This window comes from Pithys albifrons, chromosome 7, assembly GCF_047495875.1.
Source record: "Pithys albifrons albifrons isolate INPA30051 chromosome 7, PitAlb_v1, whole genome shotgun sequence".
NCBI lineage: Eukaryota > Metazoa > Chordata > Aves > Passeriformes > Thamnophilidae > Pithys > Pithys albifrons.
This window is the reverse complement of record NC_092464.1, coordinates 15,249,743-15,268,349: the sequence shown is the minus strand read 5'-3', so window position 1 is coordinate 15,268,349 and position 18,607 is coordinate 15,249,743. Positions and strand designations below refer to the sequence as shown.

The 18,607-nt window shown below is 38.2% G+C and overlaps 1 protein-coding gene across 2 annotated transcripts in view; it reads right to left on the bottom strand.

Moving 5' to 3' along the window:
* Window positions 1-18,607, bottom strand: part of ITGB1 (integrin subunit beta 1) — a 44,658-nt gene that overhangs the window by 10,478 nt on the left and 15,573 nt on the right. For both annotated transcript variants that reach the window (XM_071559937.1, XM_071559939.1), the window contains exons 2-13: window positions 14,292-14,361; window positions 13,963-14,048; window positions 12,217-12,439; window positions 9,358-9,528; window positions 8,808-9,046; window positions 7,389-7,544; window positions 6,348-6,443; window positions 5,422-5,511; window positions 4,579-4,719; window positions 4,244-4,446; window positions 2,039-2,277; window positions 354-576 (exon numbers count right to left, since the gene is read on the bottom strand). In XM_071559937.1, coding sequence (XP_071416038.1) covers window positions 354-576; window positions 2,039-2,277; window positions 4,244-4,446; window positions 4,579-4,719; window positions 5,422-5,511; window positions 6,348-6,443; window positions 7,389-7,544; window positions 8,808-9,046; window positions 9,358-9,528; window positions 12,217-12,439; window positions 13,963-14,048; window positions 14,292-14,361 — 1,937 coding nt within the window. The remainder of the gene's footprint in view (window positions 1-353; window positions 577-2,038; window positions 2,278-4,243; window positions 4,447-4,578; window positions 4,720-5,421; window positions 5,512-6,347; window positions 6,444-7,388; window positions 7,545-8,807; window positions 9,047-9,357; window positions 9,529-12,216; window positions 12,440-13,962; window positions 14,049-14,291; window positions 14,362-18,607) is intronic.

Genomic DNA, 18,607 nt, shown 5'->3' with positions numbered 1-18,607 from the left:
ACAGTGGGATATCAGTCTGAGTAACTCCTTGAAAAAAGTAGACAGAACAGGATTCTCAGCACAAAGCAAGCTGCACAGGAATTAGCTCAGTCACTAGTCCCAAACTTTATTTCAAAGTTTTCAGGTAGAAAATGCTTGGCTTCTAAAAACCTGAATTTTCAAAGGAATGGATGCAAATTTCACTGGCCCACACAGGCCCAGGGTTCAGTTTTTGACTGTCAAGTTAGACTTTTTCAATAGTATTTCAGAATAAAAGTTTCAAGCAAAAAGCTTAGCTTAAGTTCTGACTATCAAAGGCTTTGTTTTAAAAATTCTCAAATGCACAGGTGGGAGTTGGTTTTCTAGGTACATACTTGTGCTCTGCACAGACACCGAGGCAAGTCTGACACATTTCACACGTGGGGCCTTGGAATTTGGGATCTGTACAATTACAGGTGCCACATTCGCAGGTTCCTCTTCCATTGCAAATCTGCCCATTAGACGCCATACATGGTGTAGTATCCAAGGAACAATCGCAGGCACTGCCAGTGAAGTTGGGGAAACACTCACACACCCTGCATTTGCAGATGCCATTTCCTGAGCATTGAAAAGATATTTCAGTGAAATCAAGTCTAACATAAAACATAAAATTTCTGACAGTAAGAAATAAATGTTCACTATCTCAGGGTAGATAAAAGGAAAAGAAACCCTCAGTAGAGAGATAATCAACACTCTAACATATTAAGAGGTACAAAATAAATTTTAGCTCCTTGAAAAACTACTTGCAGGCATTTCTCGCCTTTTCCTCTTCTCCTAAATTTGGATTCCTTTCATGAACAAAATAACAAGACTAGGGAACTCTGATCAGCAACAGCATAATGTGACGACCATATCCCCTGGGTGGAAAGCATTGCAGCACTGCTTCGGTTCACGACTTTGTATGTATACAGATAAATTGATCACTTCTGTTTTGGTTTCTATCACTAAACAAATGTATAAGGCAAGAACTAAAAAGATGAGGAATGCACTGAGACTTCAGAACATAAAAAAATGAACCACCTTTGGCTTACAGGACACCACCTTTCAGCTGCTCTACTTCTGACCTCACGCACCAAGCCCAACTTTATGCTCCTTACACTCCCTACACACGAAACAAGATGCCTGTGTCTCCAGAAAGGTGATCTGGATGACATGAAAAACTCTCTGGCCACACCCCTCCTTCTCCATTGAGAACAAAGTGTTTTAGCAATACTTACTTGTCACCATATATTATGGAACACCATCACCACTGCTCCCATTCTTTCTGGAGCTGGTGAGCAGTAGTGTATTCTGAGCTGAATGAGGTAACTCATCACTCAGTTAAAACTTAGTCGTTTCTGTTTTATTTTTGTATCACAGACAAAACTGAGGTAGTAGTTATATCCTACTAGATACTTCCATGTGCAAAGCAATCTAGGGAATTTATAGGGCAAAGATATATGCAACAAAATAACTTAGATATTGGCTGCTGAATGATTTGCTTTTGATTCCAGGAATTATCTGGCATCAAAGTCTTGTTTCAAGTGCTTAAAATGTTTTTCTGGACCGTGCACAGTCTACTCTTCACACACTTTTCAGAATAATCTTGAGTATCTCACTGGTGTCCCATCAAGCACCAAAGTCAAGCACTCACTACTACAAGTAAGTTGAGGTCATTCTCTCTTTCTAGTGACGCAGTGGTTATACTGAGCCAGCATAACAATTACAATCTCAGAACAGCTGTCTCATCAGTTTTTGCTATACCTGAGGGTAATTCTGTAATAAAAGTAAAAGTCAAGTTCACTTCACATCCTTGGAGCTGTGATTCAAGGAAGGTGAAATGCATATTAACACACTGTATGTTCAGAGGGCTGTTTTACTAACAGATGAGTGTTTGCAATCACTAAGCCTGTGGATATTCTCATCTGTTATCAAGTGGCTATGATCTTTAAGCTAAGTATCACTACTCTACTGGATGGAGATGACAGACTTGTAAATTGCTGACCAGCTTTGCCTGCAGAAAATTGAAGTAGTTTCTCACCTCCACAAATTAAACCATTCGATCGATCGCAGTTGAAGTTGTCACATTCACAGTATTTGCCAGAATACACTTCATTGGTGTTTTCTCTTTTCTTGCATACACATTGTCCACAAATACATTCCCCATTGTTACTGCATATTTCTGTACTGTTCTCTCTCCTGCAGTAAGCATCCATATCCTCACTGTTTACTTCATCTGTACTACATTCACATAGTCTTCCAATACGTCCTTCATTACATCTGCAAGGTAAAAACATGACTGAAATTTTAACCTCAATTACAAGTCATACAATAAAAAGGCTGCAAGAATTGCACAAAGAACAGGAGTAAACATGACTCCTCTCTCCAGGGATGTTCCAAGTTAAATTTTGAATGAGATTTCCAGCTGACATTTATGTACCAGTTCTTGAGGGGACTGGAGCAAACTGGATTAAGTTGGTCTCATGCTGATTATCTTACCTGATACTCCAGGTGAGAAAATACATGTTACCACTTCTAACTAAGTTGTCACGTAATCACTACTAATGCTTCTCTCGTATGACAGAACAGTAATTATATTTTAGGTGACAGCAACTGTTCACTGTAGCTGCTGTCATATTTCAGTGAAAAGATTTCCTATGAACAGCAATTAAGCAGGAGAGTAGATGATCTTCAGAGCTGCTGAACTGAGATCATTAGGGACGAGCACTTCTCATTATCAAGGTTAAAATGTCGATGAACAAATGGAAGTTGCCCTTGTTCCCATCAGTGATTGACAGACTGTTATGGGGTGCCCATGAGAGACAAGAGTTCAGTGAGAAACTGTTACTGTTACAAAAACAGAAGGCTGTGCTTACCCACAGGTCTGTTCTCACCCACATGAAACCATGGGGACACCAGAGACAGTGACACCAAGCACAAGAAATCTTTCTACACAAAAATGGGAAAATCTGTTCTCCTTATTGAAAAGGAACATCAAAGACTAACTACAGAATGAGGCAATGGACCATAAATACTGGATACAAAACAGCTTATTCCTCAACTTACTGCTTCCCCAAGCAGTTAGGGGGCCGTACCTTGGTATTTCAAACACCCCATTAACTACCAACACTTCACCAGGCAGCTGTGAGTCCATCTTACACCAACAGTCTTCTAAGAGCAAAGTCAGTATCTTCTGCTTTATTTTTATTAAGTCACATATTAAACAGTGAGGAATGAGGATTTTGTGTTTTGTTTCAATTACAGTTCACTGAGCAGGAACCAAAACTGTCTTCCAAAGTCCTAGATCTTGTTTTACTAGAGAAGCTCCTAATACCATTTGTCTCTCACCATTCTCACCTCAAGGCTTTCCAAAGAAAGAGTTTTCATTTTTGCTGTAGATTTCTTGGGGGAGGGAATAAAGGATCAAACCTTTTTGACTTACTATGTTGATCTTCAACCAGTCTCCACTGAAACTCTTAAGATGTTACACTCCTTTCATTTGAGTGTTAAGACCAGAAAATTCAATAGAATTTTACTTAATTTTAAAATGTGTAATAAGGAATACATTTGTAATCTAATCCCTGTGATGAGCAATAATGGACCTTTCAGAGGCAGAAGTGCATAAAAGTTATCTATATTCTGAAAGTTATATAGATATATACAATTAAAAGAAACATTACAACAAGACTCCAAAAGGTTAGAAATAAGGCAGGGAGAAGAGACAAAACAAAAGGTGTTTATTATGAGTTGTTGCTCTTTCCTGCTATGAAACAATTGGTGTTAATTTGGGTAGGAGCTCCTACTAAAAAACTAAAAAGCCTTTGAATTTCTCAAAATTGACAGGGCTCCCTATATTAGAACCATACAGTTAGATCTGTATGAATACTTGCAAAAACATCACGTTTTTGTCCCATAAATCCATAATATTGTTCTATTACACAGATTTCAAAATTAAATAAGAAACAAAAAAAGCAGTTAAGACCTATATACTTTAAAGTACTGACTCAAGGTCAAATTTTAATTGTCACTTGTACAATACTGGTGATCTAATAAGCAGTACTATGAAACTCAGCACAGGAATTACTTGCAGAAACATGGCAGTATTTCAAAATATCCTACACGAAATAGGCCTGTAATTCTTGTCCTTTCACTAAAAAATTTAGTAAAACCAAGAAAACCCCAATTAAGGAAACAAAGATCTTGCTCATATTTCACTTTTGCAAAAATGAACAAGATGTCTATTTACCTGCATGCACCACATTCAAATGTTCCATTTCCCTCGTGGCAGGCTGGACTGTTGGGTTCCCCTTCACTTTGACACTGACATTCACAGACAAACTGGAGATTAATTTCCACTTCTTCAGTGAATCCCAGTGGCTTAATTTTAATTGTTTCATTTTGTTCTTTCTTTGGACACTCATTAGCTGTTACACTAATCTCAAATCTAACCTGCAAAAAAAAAATTAATGGAGTGCCACATTACTAGAAATAATTCTTTCAGTACTATTAAAAAGAAATAATGTGTTGAAACACTTCAAATGAATTTTGTATTTGAGTAGCAGCACATATACTGTAAGTTACCTCATCTCCAATTGAAATGTTAGAACATTTCCTTCCATCTTCTTGTGTGTCATTCACTCCATTCTTGCAGAAAGATTTATAACTGATTGTCACTCCTTTTGGCAGCTTAGTGTTTTCCAGGATAACCTCTGAAGAAAGGGACTAAACCAACAGTTATTAGCAAACTTCAAACTGAGTTGCACAAGTATTTTGCTGAAGAAAAGACATACAACTATGCACAGTCTCAGCACCATTCCTATGGGCACACTGGAATTATTATGCAAGTTCCAACGTGCCAAGAAACACCAGCACAGGGCTGCCCAAAGTTGCACTGTGGTGACCTCTTCTCATGGCTGAACCATGAACAGGGTCAGGGCAAGTTTCCACAGACACTGGAGGCACTTGTTTGCCCTGTGCACTCCAAAGGCAAATTGGGACTCATTTACACAACACAGCAAATGAAGACAATATTTTGGGACCAAGCCCAAGAGTCCCTAAGGCTGATGTAGACACTTCCTTTGGGATCAAGGGATTCCAAAACAGCTTTTTTTTGCTTCCACTTGGAAGGAAGGCAAGAACTGGAGATGCTGAAGGAATTGTGTGACTTTTGGTTGTGGATTTTATGTTTTGAAAGGGAAAATATGGATATAACTTTTCTTTGTAATGTCATTTTAAATGAGTGTATCTTTAGTCATCTAAGCTCTTATTACCATAGTGTCTGAATGTCTAATGTGGCTTTACAGCAATGGGGCATATATATACTGTAGTACACTAACTAATCCACTCTGGAATCTCTGCTTGAAAAACTTGTAAAAATTTAAAAGCAAGAAAAATTCACATATCCTGAATAAAATTTGAACTTACATTGTATGCATCAATGATCAACTGAATCACATTGCTGGAGTTTGAAGACAATGTTCCCACTGCTGATTTTGGTATCAGATTTTTCAGTTCCTTTCAACATTTACAAAAGCAGAATGAAAATTAGAGTCTTACTAGCAAACAAAGTATAAACTATAGTATAAACGATGACACAAGGCATTAGTGAATTAACTAGTCAAGATCATGTACTTCAAAAAACAAAGCTACAGTGTTGCCACTGATCATCATGATTTTTCAGGTTATACACAACACTACTAGCATAAACAAATACCCAGACTTCCCTAATGTTTTCAACTTTCATGCTGGATTTGGTAACACAATACTAAGACCTTTTCTTTTACAAATTTACCACATCTCTTCAACCACACTTGAAATACATTAAAGACAGGCAAGTATCTTTTTCCAACAGAAAAAGAAAAAACTTACAATTTGAATACAGTTTAAACAAAATCTCTAAAACAAAAAAAACACCTTGTAAGGTTAAAACAAGGAAAAATATGCATCTTTTCACAGTCATTTCCTATTGCACAATCACATTCAGCCGTTTAGTTAATTTTAAACATCAGGAATATAAACAAATCAAAAGGGACAAAATATGTTCTTTCGTAAGTGTGTCTCTTGATTCAGTGTCCACACCCCACTCAGCTATTTTGCTATAAAAATGTTCACAAAAATTAGCACTGAAAATGTTCTCTCCATTCCCTCCTACCTGTCAAGTATGAATGAACAGTGGGAAGGAGAAGGGGCACTTTTTCCCTGGATATTACACACACACAGTTTTTATTTGAACAAGTAAAAAAGGCTTAATAATAAAAAGGTGAGTAGCAAAATATTACTTCCATGATCACTTACTTCCACAATTAATTTCAAATAAGGCAATTTTGATGACTTCAGAGCAATTTCTTTACCTTATAGACTGCCTGAAACTCTTCAGTAACAGCAAAGATTGTCTGAATATTGTTCTCACTAAGTTTCTGGACCAGATGAGCAATAGAGGGATAATCCTATAAAAATCAAGCATAAAATACAATTCAAATTTGGGACATATTGCCAGAAAATCATCATAAATACTCTGACATCATAAATGCAAATCATCTTTAGAAGCATAGGTAAGACTCCTAACTAGCCAGCTTATGTCACAGCTCCGAAGCAAAACAACCTCTGAAAACAAACAGGCACTGATTCCATAAATGCTCCATGAAGACAGGTGTTTCTTCACAGTGACATTATTCTATTCCCTGACATATAAAGTCTCAAAGTTAAATCCTTAATTTCAATGTTCTCAGAAAATTACCTTTGGTAGTTTTCCATATGACTTATCTCCCTGAAAACTACCTTTAGCACTGTTTCATAAAGAACAGATGAAAGAAAATGGAATTAATTTTAGGTTTTTATTTAAAAATTCATTTAAAGTTAGGAATACATGAACCAACTTTGTAAAGGTTATTGTGTTTACCCCATCGGGTAAATATTTCTCTTTCCACCTTTTGTCTGATCCTACCTATCAATAAACTACACAGACAATGATGACCATACTTTTATCATAAACTTTGCACCATAAAATTTCAAGCAGTCTTAAGAAGCTGTTCAAACCAATATTTTACAGTAGTAAATTATTCTGAACACAAAGACTGCAAAATGGTAAAAAAATGGGACATAGCCACCAGAGTTTTCCAGTGGACATGTAGGATTCTTAGTTATCAAAAAGGTTAAAGTCCAACAGCACAAATCACAGTGTGAAAGTTGTCATTTCTTGAAAATTGCCAGTTAAGACTGGATTAACTCTTGCACGTTTGCCTTAGTTAAGTTAAAGTCACTGCATGTAATACAGAGGAAAATAAGTTCATAAGATGTAGTGTTCTGAAACTGTACCAGATGAATGAATGAGGATTTTTCAGTTTAAGCATCACAAAATATTGATTTCCTTAAAGGATGGTGTAAAGACTTACGTAATAGTGGCTCATTGTGTACACATTATTTTCCAGATGACATTTCCCATCATTTGGTAAAACAATTCCACCAAGTTTACCATCTCCTGCAAAGTGAAATCCAGCATCCGTGGAAAATACTAGTAGCCTTGTAACATTCCTCCAGCCAATTTGTTCCTTGGGAAAAACACGAGTGGATTTTTGGTATTTTGTACTTATTTACTTTATAGCACTTGAGAAATAAATGCATGAAAAGGTAGACAGACTTAGGAGAACCCCCACGGCAAAAGTATCACCCTGGAAAACATTAATTCATGCAAACCTTGGAAGCACTTGCATTTAATTAAATGTCTGCTGCAAAGCATCTGCTGCAGGTTTTTCATCAAAGGCAAGACATACTCTGTGATATACTTTGATCTGTTCAGTTCCCAGCAGAGCATCTAAAGAGCTGACAGGGCTTTAGGAACCAGGCACTCAGTCCAGCTCGTTAAAGGCAGGTCCACCTCAGTGCTACGAGCACAGAGCCTGAGCACGGGGTCCTTTGTGCAGCCTGAGCTGCCCCCTGAGCTGCCCAGCACCGGGCTCTGAAGGATCAGCAGCCTTTGCCAACCTAATGCAGCTTTGTACCCACACGGTGCTTGCCAGAGGACTGTCCCATGAGCATCCTGGCCCGCAGCTGCAGGGCCTAATTCTGCAGCCTGCCCTTTCCCATTTGTTTAAATCCATCCATTAGCCCCAGGTAATTAAAGGGGAGAAGACCATGTACAAGTGTCATATAAACACCAGTTACCACAAAAAAACCTAGAAGGCTTAAAATTAACACTGCACTTTTAAAATAAGACTCCAGTTTGTTTCAGAAAGTCCTCAGCCCACTGATCAACAGCAAAAATAATATGGTCACAAAGCAATAAACTTGGATATTGGTTTTTTGGGAGTCCCATTTTGTACAGGTGCATAGAATAGTCTGTCAAGACAACAGAAACATCAGAGAATCTTCAGATCTTCAAAAATAAATAAAAAAGTTTTCCATCTACTTCTGTATGAGAAAGTAATAGAAATTATAATACACTAAATTTCTGCAACCACAACTACAAGAAGCTTATAGACCTTTGAAATAATCTGAGAATAGCTGCTTACTCAGGATGTCATACACTTTTAAGCAGAAATTGACTCTTCTACAGCAAACTTAAAAAAAATTGTCTTTGAAACATATCTATCTGCTGTGAACATGACCTCTCTTTGGCACTTTCACATTTCCCAGTTCCATTTACTCACTACAGCTCTCTCCAAAAGCCAAACACAGGTATCCATGCAGCTTGTCTCATGTATCCTCTCCTGCTCACCTGAGACAACATGTTCAAACCTCAGCCACTATTAAACACTAAGGTTGTATTCAAACCATTTCATCTAATAGCGCAGTAAAAAAAAATACACACTTACCCCACAAACTGCAACCTGCATTATTGCATCAAATCCACCTTCAGGAGAATCTAAATTCCCAGAAATGTGCTGTAAGCTTACAAGATCGTTGAATTTTTTTCCTTCACTGGTAAGGCTGAGCACATTTTTGTAGCTAAATGGGCTTGTACAGTTCTGGTCACCTGTACAAGGATTTCTGAGTTTGGCTGGTGTTGTACTGATATAAGGCATCACAGTTTTCTCCACAAAAGAGCCAAATCCTAAGAAACAAGAATAAAATCCCTGTAAGTTGAAGAATGGAAGTCTCATTTATTTTATGTCACAAAAGAATTCAAATGCATTATAGCTGAACTGACATCAGAAATAGCTCTCATACTTGTTCAAGTTCCACACTCTACACCAACACCAAGTGCTCTTTATGTTGTTCAACAGGTTCTATGTACCAGCACACCTCCCTGAATACTCTTAAGCTGAAAAAAAAATTTACTCTTCATATACAATCATGTGAAAAACATCAGAAAGGAAACCTGGGGGTTTTAATTATTTTTTTTAATAGGCAAATCTTTCTTACCAATTCGAAAGTCCGAAGTTATTTTTTCCATTTCAAACATCAGAGCTGTTCCAAGATTTTTCACATTCTCTAAATCATCCTTCATAGAATAGGAGAGGTCCATAAGATAATAAAGGTCAATGGGGTAGTCTTCAGCTCTCTTAAATTTTAATGAAAATGTCTGGGGTTCGCCTGTTTCAGAGATGAAACAACAAACAGAAGCCATTAAAAATGCCACAACCACACTGACAAGAAACATCCTTTCTAAGGAAAGGCTTGGAAATACTTAGGAAGTTTTAAACTAGAGGCAAGTGATTTTTTTCTCATATTAATTAAAATGCTTAACATCAAATTATGATGAAGAAAATGTCAGGAATATTGAAAGTTATTTTGCCCCAGGCTGAGAGCACAGAAATGTGAGTGAGAGAATGGCAAGTTACTCTTTGCTGTGATTGTAAGCCCAGACCCTGCATTTTACCAACAGAAGCACTATCTCAGTTTATAAAGAAACCAAGATGTCTATCAAGGAAAGTGAGGAATCCCTCTGGACTAGGAAAGTGGCCTCCCTCTCCTCAAGCCAGTACAACCTTTGAAATAAAGAGACATTAATCAGAATACTACAAATAAATATATGTATAACCAAAACCAGAACAGAACAGACAGCAACACCATAATCAAAACTTTCAAACAAATCAAGTCCCATCTTTGCCCCTCTGGTGCAGTTGTATTCACAGACAGCAGGAGGGGATGCTGCACCACTGCAGGCAGGGGCTGCAGTGACTCACATACGGCCACCAGGCTTACATGCTGCAGCAAAATGGCTAAAAATCCTCTTATCTCATTCCACACCTGTTGCATTTTTCAGTCCATATATTATTCTAATATCTAGCCTGCCGGGCTCCAGCGAGGGAAAGACACAGGAAGAGGAGCTGGTTCCAGAGCTCATGTGGGAATGGTGGCCACAGGGATGGGGTGAAACCTCTGCTGTGGGCAGTGCAAGGACCCTCTCACCACCTTTTGTCCGAAAGCATTGTGGGAATGCTTAGAAACTCCTCTGCAGATGGCTCTGGCCCCTTGATGAGTCCGTAGCAAAACCAGGCAATGGTGGCTGTCCTCTCAGGAGGACAGCACAGGACACACGGACCTGGGGGGCGAGCCAGAACCCCATCCCAGTGCTGCCACAAGCCCAGCAAGTGGCGGCTGCACACCCAGGCAGGAGGAGGACCAAGGTGTGGCACACTGGCCAAAAAATGAGCACGGGGAAACCTCTCTCTGACCACCTCCCACAGCAAAGAAAAAGTGAAGTCCTTCCTCCCCAAAACAAAGACAACTCTCCCAATCCTCTCCCCAGCCATCCTGTTGGAATGCAAAGCTATCAGTCATCCCTTTATTTAGGCTTTAGACAATTAGCTGGTTCTGGGAGGAGGTAGTGAGAGAGCTGGGCTTCAACAAGCCATCTCGCTCTGGCTTCTAAACACCAAACCACTGTGTTGGCAAGAGACAAACAAACAAACAAACAAATTCCATGGAAGATTCTGAAACTATAACAAGTATGCAGTCTCATTCTGATGTTGAAAGACTGCACAGAAGAACTACACACACATACCACACACCCCCTTCCCCAAAAATGGAAAAGTGCTTTTGCCTATTATATATGAAGTAAGGACTAGAATTACAAGGCTTTTTTCCTGGCTCTCCTCAGTCACTGAACTTAGATAATGATATTGCTGCTGCTTAAGTTCGCTTAATAATTAGGAAACATTTGCTTAACATGAGCAAAATTAGTAAACTGGGAAAACCATTAGATGGGCAAAGTGAATAGCACATGGAACACACAGCTATGCATGGTTTCCACAAAAAAAGAAAAAAAAACAACTCACAAAAATACAACCACCACAACCCATTCAGATTTTCATTTAAAAGAGCCTGCACAGAAAGCAAGTATTCCCCTCTGCCAGCACACAGTTCCTCATCAGACAACTTATACCAAGAGAAGTGCTTATAAACAGAGTAATAATCTAAAAATTGTGTCAAGAGAGAAACAATAATTTGTTTTGAAGTGAAAAAGTTCACATTAGAAATAAACAGGGGTAATACCAAAACTGCAAAATAACTTTCATTACTTTCCTCTCTACATCACACTGAGATGCTTCACATCACCTTCCACTTAGTGCAACCACCACTAAGCAGCTGACCCCACGTACAGGCTCTTATTGCAGGGAAATACAAGGCAGCTCTTCAACAGTACCTAAAAACCTCTCCTTAAGGACAATCTCCATTGTGTTCAAGAACTGTGAGCCACCCGACCTACTCCTTCCCACCCCCCTCATCTGAATGACAGTTTCTCTTTAGGGGATAGATACTTTGCTTTCATTACTGTAGTCCCGTGTCCATGTCTTTAGTCTTTGGAAAGTATTTTACAAAGCAATCCAAAAATCTTGCTGCATCAAAACCATTCCATTCAGACACACAGACATTAGGCAACAGCAGTACTTCAAGCAAAAGGAAATGGTCTCATAATTTCTCCGAGTTTTTGCTTGCTGCTCTACTTTGCTCTATTTCCATACTCAGAAACCACACTGAAGAAAAATAATTAAAGAAGACTAAAAGCAAAACAATTGTACCTTTATGATACACGTATCAATCCATGTATCAATTTTCTAAGTACTACTGGGAACAAGTAATAATATCTTTCATAAAAATCAAGCAGTACTTGGCATATCTAAACATCTGGGGCTGATCCGAATAGCTCTGCTATCAATTCAGGTTATCTGAGAAATAGTCATTTCTGTAACAAAATGGTTACACACTCAAATCAAAAAATGCAGATGTGGTGGTGGCAGAAAAATCATCCCAAGACTAGGACGAAACTGCCCTTACCGACTCTTAGTTGCAGTACTAATTTTTGTGGCTGGATCTGTGTAATGGCTTCTGGTTTCAACTTCTCTGCAGCACCTTTCTTACGATTCGTTACTTCTCTGTTTTCGAGCACCTGTTTGCTGCCTCTGGGATTCTCTATATCATCCAGAGGACAGCCTTTACTCTTTAGTGCTGCCAAGTCATCACACCGCGCAGATGTTGGCTCTCCTTCTTGCAAAAAGTCCTAGAAAACACAGGCAAAAGAGTATCAAGTTTAGAGCTACGTGCAATTTATTATACTCTACCCACAATAACTCTTCCTACAATGACTCCACTTTTTTTTTCCAAAGTTTGGTAATCAAACATTAATGAAATACATTAAATGATACATCAGTGACTACTGCTTAGTCTGGGAGTTTGATTCTACTTATACTTACTGTGTGTAAGATGTAAGTAAGATGAAAGAAAACAAAGCCCAATGCCACCTTCATCAGAAGCAGGACATCAGTTTAAATTGGCTACTCTAAAAGTGACAGCAGGTGGAAAAAGGTTTCATCTTCACATAGTCATCAATAACGTGAACCCACCATACAGCCAATTTGGCAATTACTCTCCCTTTTAACTAGTTTTCTTTTTTAATTAAAGATTATGTAAGTGAACCTCAGTACTTCACAATGAAATAATGGCCATATGCTGACAGAGCAGGGCAAAGACAACTCTTACTTTGGAGAAATTCAATCCAAAAGTAAGATCCATAAGCAAAACCAATTGGTAACTTTGTTCTGAACAATAAATTACCATTACCTCAAACCTAAAATAAGCTCTAACCTCAAATATAAATAAGGCAGGCTTCTAATTGAGAAACTTGGCAATTCTGATTCTGCCCCCCACTACCTCAAAACATGCATATAAATTAATGCACCTTAATGCTTGTTAGTTCTTGATGACAAAGACCTACAAGGAATCTGACAGCTCAAGACCAAATTTTAAAGTTAGTCAGTTTAATTAAATGTTGAAAGTTTATAAGCTGGTTTGGGGGATAGTACGTAGGTAGTACAAGGAAATAAATGTACATTATCATCTCCTAGCCAGAAACAGGACAATTTCTCAGTTTTCAATAACAAACCAAAGACTATAGAAAGCATTTTCTTCTGTTTCTAACCTGAAGAAACCTCAGCATGTTCTGGTTAAGTCACACAAATTTCAGATCATCTTATATTTTGTAATTATCTGAACTTAAATTTTACTAACATAAGAAAGCACTCTTTTTGTTTCATACTGAAACAAACCACCCCCACACACAAACCAATCTCCTATCCCCCAAGTCCACCAATAGCAGAAAAATAAAATTTGAACATGTATATTTTATAAAAAAACCCCTTCAATCTCTTTCCCTACTCCACCTACATCTGTCTAAAATTAGCCCTTACTCTAATGTTACTGGAAGAATATAATTAAGCATACCCTGACAGATTCCATTTTAAGTAACTATGGGATCATTTTAAGTAACTATGAGAGAGCCTGGAGGGTCTGTATACACCTAAGATTTAGAAAAGGAGAAGTAAACACATTGTGAAAAGCATTTATACTCAAATCAGGACACCAAGAAAATCACAGTATCTGATTTTTTAAGTACAAGTAAGTATTGAATTGAGTAGTTACAGGGTCCTGTTAGTAAAGAAAACAGATGTTTCTATACAGTTATTTACTGAAATTTGAAACCAAGGGGAAAAAAACAAACCATAAAAGGAATTTTGCAACACTTACTGTTTTTTTACACCAACCACAGTTTGGTCCTGCTTGTATACATTCACCACATGATTTTGCATTAGCTTTTATGCAGTCACTTCCACCTAGCAAGGAACACAAACACGTCACTTCATTTACAGAAAGGTGTTAAGAACAATGGAATTTTACTTTGTTTCACTCTGGCTTTGTAAACTAAGTTCTAACTACAAACAGGTTAACATGAGATATGACTGACCTATTGCATTAGCATTTGTCTAACGAGGATATATCCATCTACATAAATAACTGCTGATTAGATATAGTTTTAAAGCAGCATTAAACTACTGCAGTGTAATCAAGTGACTTGCCTTGCTGAGCAAATCCATTCCATATCAAGCAACAGAGGACGCCAGCACATGTGAGCAATTTTAAATTAGTCTGAAACACAAAAAGAGAAAACCAAATTCTATGATTTATTGTAATTAGCAAGCATTAAAAAAAATCACATGAAATTGCAGACATGTCACTGTGTTTTAAAGGAGACAAGGAATACGGAGCAGATGCAAATATTATTTTAGTTGTACCAGCTGGATAGTTTTGCTCTAATACAACCATGTTTGTGGGCTACACTGTATTTAGAAGACATAAAACAGGGCAGCTTCTTAAATTGCTCTGACATACGTATGCTAGGTAAACCAGCAAGCTGTGAGAAACTGGGAAATGCTGTTCAGCTGAGGGGAAGAACCCAGACCAATCTTTTAACACCTTATGAGAAATTATTTACACTCTGAACATTATCAGAGAAAGACTTCTAAATAAAGACACCACAGAAATACAAGATCGAAACAGTGTCTATATTCAAACCTCTGTTTTAAGATAAACATGAAGGACCTTTCCAAAACATTTTCCTCAGAATTCAAAAGCACATTTTACAGCTTAACTTTGCACTTTATACACCAAACTAGAAATTTCCTCTCACAATATGCACCATAAAGTATCCTTGATATAAACTCTGCCCCTTTTTTTCTTCTTTAGAAACAGAAAACTAATGAATACCATCCATATCAAAGAAAAAACACTCTACCCTTTCTTCAGTGCTATAAATATTAATGAAGCCTGGCAGAAAAATACCTACCTCCAAACTATACATTCTACATGCTTTATGAGACAAGACTTGAATACTTATAAACTACAGTTTAGAGTTACTGACTTGTCATTTTCCTTAACTAGTTGTGAGACTTCAGTTAGTACTGCAGAGGATTAGGTTCTAAAATAGATTGCAAATAAGCCATTTTTTTCCTACATTTTCTTCTATCCTAATAGCAGGTAGTCAGTCAGGGTCAGCAGTCACATCTTTTAAATTTTGGCACTATTTTCAATTCTATTTCTCTTTTATTCATTGCAAGCGTTCTGAGAACTTGAACAGTAGGTGCCAGTTTCCTTGGTCATTCTAAAATGTTATTGCTAATTAAAGCCTTTCCAGTCGTTCTGGAAACAATATTCCTAATAGCTTTTTTCTGTAAAAAATACCTTGTAATATAGCCAAGGAAAAGTGAATTTGGCAGAGTTCGCTAAAATGAACATGTCATTTTTCTAGAAAATGTTCTATTTTTCATATAACTTAGCAACAAAGTGAGCAAAGCTTAATTTAGCAATTGTGAGCAATGCTTAAATTAGCACTTGTGCTTTGGTTTTCCCACACTGATTTAGGGTTGTAACACAGTTGTTACTTTGCACATCCAGCCAGACCCAGCAGAGTCTGCTGATGGAGAAAGTTTCAAACAGAAGCCAACCCTTTGCTAACAAATTGTATCCAACAACAGTATTAGGAGGTTCATACTTTTCTGATAAATCATTTGGCCCACTCTTCAGTGGATGCTGTAGTAAGAGGGAAAGCAGTGGAGTTCAGACTCAGGAGAATTAAGAGAATATGCCATGGAATGGCTTTGCTGGATGCTATGCATACACACATAAGAAATTGCTGATTTAAAAAAAAAAGAAAATATTTGAATTGTGAATATATTATATCTTCCTTAACTTTTGAACATTACTTATTGCACATATGTAACTCCAATCTTTCCCTCTGCCCATTCCTGCAGAGGTGATCATTCATTTGCAAAAAGTCTGTTCCAGGAACAGTCTTTTATTTGAGCCTTCTCTGTAACTGATCACCTAAACACTACTTGTGACATGCAAGAATGTCGATCAGAGGGGAACCACGACCCAACAAACATGAGTAAGTGGAAGACTGAACCGAGGAAGGGACTGGACCAAGGCTTGGGATAGACCTCACCTACTGCACCAGGAGTCTGCAGGGCAAGGCCTTACCAGGCTGTTCAACTTTTAGGTTCCTTCTTTCCTGGTTGTATGGCAGGTATGTTCTGTGTTCAGCAAACCTCACTTTCCTCAAGTGAAAGGGCATTTTGTTACTTGAGAAGCAGTTTTGCTTTAAGTACAGCCCAGAGTGGGGTAGGCTTTTCAGAGAAAAAGAAACCCTAACACTGCTGGCATCAGTTTAGTACCATCTTCTCTGTCAGCCAAAATGAGAAAATTATAAACAGTTCACCTTTTTAGGGCAGACTAACAGGGGATGCACAGCAAGTCCACACAGACTACATAAATAAGTCAGCAAAGATGTGACACAGTGCTAAAACTATGATTAAGACCATTTGGAAGAGAAACGTTCCAGTGGAAATGCATCCGCATGATGAATGTAGTTCTGGGCACAGATTCCCTGTAAAGAGAACAGGGAAAATGTCCCCTTCCATATATGGCTAAGCCGAAGCCTCTCCCAGTGCCTGCCCCCGACACACGCGAGCTCTCCCGCTTCCTTTGCCTCCGCGGCTTAACAGCTTATCCAGCTGCTGATTTGGGAAAAACTCAAGTAAAGATTTGCTAATTTGGATTCAGTTCTGATTGTTCTTCAGTGCAAGCAAAACGATGCACATCCTCAGTCTACAAACCTCCTCCCGGCCTCCGCAGCAGCCCAGCCCCAGAGGTGTCGAACGCGTTCCCCGGCGAGTCACCGCGAATTGCCTTGTTGCGGATTTTTCCATTAAGGGAATAAACCCAAACAAATAACTCCTAACTACACTAGACAGCTAAAGGAAGCCTTTGGAAACCCTTGGAACTCAACTTCGTGTCAGTATTCAACCACAGATGATGGGAACAGAAAAAACTCATTGTTACAAGAAACAAACTAATGTTTCTGTGCAACATTTAACTATTTACTATTATACTTGTCCTCCAGTTTTTAAATCCTTGAAAAACACATGAAAATTCTTTAAAAATGGGGTTTTTCCTCCCTGAGAAAAGGCAGCTCAAAGCTTACAAAAAGTAAGCTTGCCAAGAACTGAAATCTCTTTAACAACTATATCAACCATTGGATTCTTTTTAAAAAAGGCTGCAGTATCCTGGCGAAAAACTGATCTTAAAATTATTTCTGCACATTTATGAACCACACTTTATGTTTGTTAAATATTTTAGGAAAACAAACATGGACATAACTTTGAATGCTTGGACTCATTGCTTTTCAAGTTTTTCTTTTTTACTGTCTTGACAAACAGTAATGCTTGAAAAAATTTTTTTTCTTTATAAACCCAGCTTTGATGGAAATCTCTGGAGCTTTTAATTTCAAATGAAACACTTAGTAAGTGACAATAGGAAAAAGGAGGGATTATTTATCCAAGGAATTTTGAATTTGCAAATTGACTATTTAGAACCTTTGTATTTTGCTAATCATTAAGATATTTAGAAATTAAGTTTACTACTCCACAGGACTAAAGCCTTTTGCAGCTTTTAAAATTTATTTATTAGAACCACAATACCACCCTCTCCTATTGAAAATTAACTGGGCAAATGGAATCAAGAAAAAAAGGTAAGAGTTACAGGTAGCTTTATTCCTTTGAAATTAAATATTGAGGGCTATGCTGCCCTCATTTCATCACTCTCCAGCTTGGAACTTTACCTCACACAGGCCACTGATAATTAAGGCCAGGTTAAGAACAACACCTTAGGTTGCTGCAGTGTTATTGCCCTCAGCCAAGCTACTCCTCATCTGACCCAGTAAACCAGTATCCACAAGCCAATGGCAAACAAAGGAAACCAGCACAAGGCATCTGTCCCTCCTGCACACTGAGTCGTGCTGTACTGCAAAGCTTTCTGCTGAAACACAACCCAGACCACGGGGGAGAGACATCTGCATGTGCAGTGAGAGCTGAGCTGTTGTGCAGACACCACCTTTTTGAGGCAATAACCAGACAGACAGCCCACTCACATCCCCACACACCACTCTAATTACACTTACAAACCCAGAAATGAATACAGAACTCACACTTTTGGGCTAGCATCCGTGCTTCCTGCAGACTGACACCTCTTTGCATCAGTTGTTTTCGTGGGTTTAAATCTTGATTCAGAAACACTGTACGGAATGGAGTCCTCCTAGAGCTGAGATTATGTTTACAGCTCCTTTCATGTACTGCAAGGATGGAAAGTCACTTAACAGAGCTGCCCCATCCTCCTCATTTATCATTTGCCCTCATGAATCAGCCTTCTGTTTGATTATTCTTACTGCTTTCCTTTGTGATCAATACCAGTGTTACTGTGGCCATCAAGGAGTGCTGGAGCAAGGAAAAGATCTGGCTGAAACACTAATCCAACAAAGAAAATGTCTTCCTTCTGCCAC